This window comes from Nelumbo nucifera, chromosome 1, assembly GCF_055504915.1.
Source record: "Nelumbo nucifera cultivar China Antique chromosome 1, China Antique-T2T, whole genome shotgun sequence".
Classification (NCBI taxonomy): domain Eukaryota; kingdom Viridiplantae; phylum Streptophyta; class Magnoliopsida; order Proteales; family Nelumbonaceae; genus Nelumbo; species Nelumbo nucifera.
Window position 1 is genome coordinate 196908171 of NC_142649.1, and position 3268 is coordinate 196911438.

Here is a 3268-nt window from a genome sequence, read left to right on the forward strand (position 1 = left end):
TGTTCCCAAGTTTTCAGTGCTCTAACAACATCATAGAATTCTTTATCATAAGTGGACCACTTCTTCCTGGCTTCGCATAACTTTTCACTAAAGAAAGCAACTGGTCTCTTCTCTTGGGACAATACAACCCCTATGCCAACTCCACTAGCATCACACTCAACCTCAAATAGCTTGTCAAAACTTGGTAATGCAAGGACAGGAGTGGTGCATAATTTTTCTTTTATGAGAGCAAAACTCTGTTCTTGTTCTTCTCCCCATTGAAACTTTCCCTTTTTCAAACACTTAGTGATGGAAGCTACAATACTACTAAAGTGTTTGATAAATCACCTGTAGAAAGTTGCTAACCCATGGAAACGTCTTACGTCCGTGACGTTTGATGGGGTCGGCCACTCCCTAATGGCTTTCACTTTTCCCTCATCCACCTTAATTCCATCCTTACTTATAATGAACCCTAGGAACAACAAATTATCTCTCATGAAAGTGTACTTCTTTAAATTAGCATATAATTTGTTTTTCCTTAATGCATTCAAGACCTCTTTGATATGTCCTAGGTGCTCAGTGATAGATTTGCTGTAAATCAAGATGTCATCAAAATATACCACAACAAACTTACCAATAAAAGGGCACAGTACCTGATTCATTAGTCTCATGAAGGTGCTGGGTGCGTTAGTTAATCCAAAGGGCATGACTAACCATTCAAACAATCCATCTCTAGTCTTGAAAGTTGTTTTCCGCTCGTCTCCGGGACGGATCTTGATCTGAAGGTAACCACTCTTGAGATCGATTTTGGAAAAGACTACAGCTCCATCAAGTTGATCTAGCATGTCGTCCAGCATGGGAATGGGAAACTTGTAGCCAATGGTGATCTTGTTAATGGCCCTACTGTCGACACACATTCTCCAACTCCCATCTTTCTTAGGTGTTAATAATGTTGGTACTGCACAAGGGCTCATGCTAACTTGAATATGCCCCTTTCTTAGTAATTCTTCTACCTTTTTCCCATAAAATCTCATTTTCTTTAGGACTCATCCTTTAGTGTGGGAGATTAGGTAGACTAGCACTAGGAACAAAATCAATATGATGTTGGATATCTCGCATGGGAGGAAGCTCATTAGGTAACTCATCAGGAACTACGTCATGGAACTCATCAAGTAGCCCCTGCACTTCCACTGGAATTTTGTTTTCCTCCAATGACTCATTCATGCTTTCTCCCTTCACCACCAACAAATGGACCTCGTGGGTATCCTTGCATTCCTTTACAAATTCAGCATGGTGATGTGTAATGGTAAGGAAATTTCTCTCCTCTGCCTTTGAAGCCTTTGGTGGATTCTTTTTTGCCATGGGTAATAAGGTGTAGCGTACACCCTCTTTTTTGAGTTGGTAGGTGTTCTTCCTACCTAGGTGTTTTGCATTTGCATCAAACTGCCAAGGCCTACCCAACAAAATATGGCAAGCATCCATATCCACAATATCACAATATACCTCATCAATGTACTTACCAATGGAGAATGAGACCTTGCAGCGTTCCTCCACTCGTACGCCACCGACTTCCTTGATCCACCCAATTGTATATGGGTTCGGGTGCTTCTCAGGAAGTAGTTGTAATTTCTATACCACATCCCTGCAAATAATATTTTCCTGACTGCCACTATCAATAATTAAATCAAATAATTTACCTTGTACAGTGCATCTAGTGCGAAACAGTCGGTGTCGTTGAGTGGTATCTTTGCTTCTTTGGGACAACATCAATTTCCTCACAACACATGTGTATTCTTCATGCTCATAGGGACCTTCTTCGTCCTCTCCATCAGGTGCACAATATACTTCATCATCAACATCTTTTTCATCCTCCCTCTCTATCATGTTAACTGCCTTCCTTTTGGGACAGTCACTAGACCTATGCCCAACTTCATTGCACTTGAAGCACTTAAAAGGAGCAGGTTTTGCATAGGGATTATTGGGTTTAGGAGGGTTGGAAGGGTTACCTCGAGTGTTTCCTCCTGTGGCGGCCTTACTGGCGTTAGCTGTATTCAGCAGGTGGGAGGGTTGTACTCTCGGGGCTGGTTTGCTCTTGTCAACTGCTGCCAGTCTGTTGTCGCTCCCACTGTACCGTTGATAGTTTTCACCTCGGGTCCTCTCTTGGAATATTAACTCAACTTTCAAAGCTAAGTTCCTTGCTTCCTACACATTGAGAACCATCTGGACGCCAATCTATCTCTGATAGCCAGTCTCAAACTGCTCAGATAACGGGCGGCCTGCTGGTGATCACTTTCAGATAGCTGATTCTGTTCAGTCAATCTCAGGAATTCAGATGTGTATTCATTTACGCTTCTTGTACCCTGTGCACACCGTTGATATGATTCAAACATATATTGCTCATAATCAAGGGGTAAAAATCTACCTCTTATTAGCTGTTTCATGCGCCTCCATGTTCGAACTGGACCTCTTCCTTTTCTGATCCGGGTCTCCCTCATTCGTTCCCACCAGACAGATGCTCTTCCCTTCAGTTGAAAAGCTACTAATTTCACCATTCTTTCTTTCGGGATCTCCATGTACTCGAAGAAACGGTCGACCTCTGTGATCCAATCTAGAAGGCCCTCTATATCCAGATCCCCACTAAAAGTAGGAATGTCTACCTTGAGTTTAAACTCATCAGTATTCCGACAGGGATTAAAGTTGCCGGGATTGCACCAATTCCTACCATTTCTGCCGTCGCTGGGAATAACTAGGGCAACGCCGGGTTCTAACTCGTCGTCACTATCATCATCAAGAACAGGATGCCGGAGTACAGGATTGACGAGGGGTCTACCGTGGTCGTCTCCATCGATTGGGTACGGGTTCTCCCGGTTCCTTGGAACATCCTCCCGCAACAAAGTCCGCAGTTGTCCAGCGATCTTTGCCAACTACTGCTCAATGATACGCGTGGTTGTGTGCTGCTCTTTGATTGCTCTCCAAACAACTTGTAACCCCTGATCTCCGTCACGGGGTGGGTTGCGACTGCTACCATCTTGGTTGGTCATCTGACTGGGCGAACTCCTGCTCTGATACCACCTGACGCAGCGTGGAAGCAACAAACCGGGCTGACTACGCAAGCACCGGACGAACACAAGGCTTCGTTCGTGAAGCCTGTTGTAGCTAGGCGTATGCCTTGGAAGAGAGAGAAGAGTTGGTGAAAATTCTTGTGTGTCTATTGAGCTTAGAAACTGAATTATTTATAATACATGTTGATAGTCTTGTAGAATAATTAGGAAAATAGAACAACTAAAAC

The 3268-nt window shown here is 43.6% G+C and overlaps 1 protein-coding gene across 1 annotated transcript; it reads right to left on the reverse strand.

Annotated features, from left to right (window-relative positions):
- Positions 1–1032: 1032 nt before the first annotated feature.
- Positions 1033–1863, reverse strand: LOC148804329 (uncharacterized). Its single transcript, XM_088900671.1, has 2 exons — positions 1759–1863; positions 1033–1608 (listed from the first exon to the last, which is right to left on the reverse strand). The coding sequence occupies exons 1-2, from the start codon at positions 1861–1863 to the stop codon at positions 1033–1035; spliced, it is 681 nt and encodes a 226-aa protein (XP_088756797.1).
- Between the last annotated feature and the right edge of the window lie 1405 nt (positions 1864–3268).

Coding starts and splice junctions, on each gene's coding strand:
- LOC148804329 (XM_088900671.1), bottom strand. CDS start 1,863: ATGATAGAGAGGGAGGATGAAAAAGATGTTGATGATGAAGTATATTGT. Junction 1,609..1,758: donor ATGAAGAATACACATGTGTT/GTGAGGAAATTG, acceptor GATGTGGTATAG/AAATTACAACTACTTCCTGA.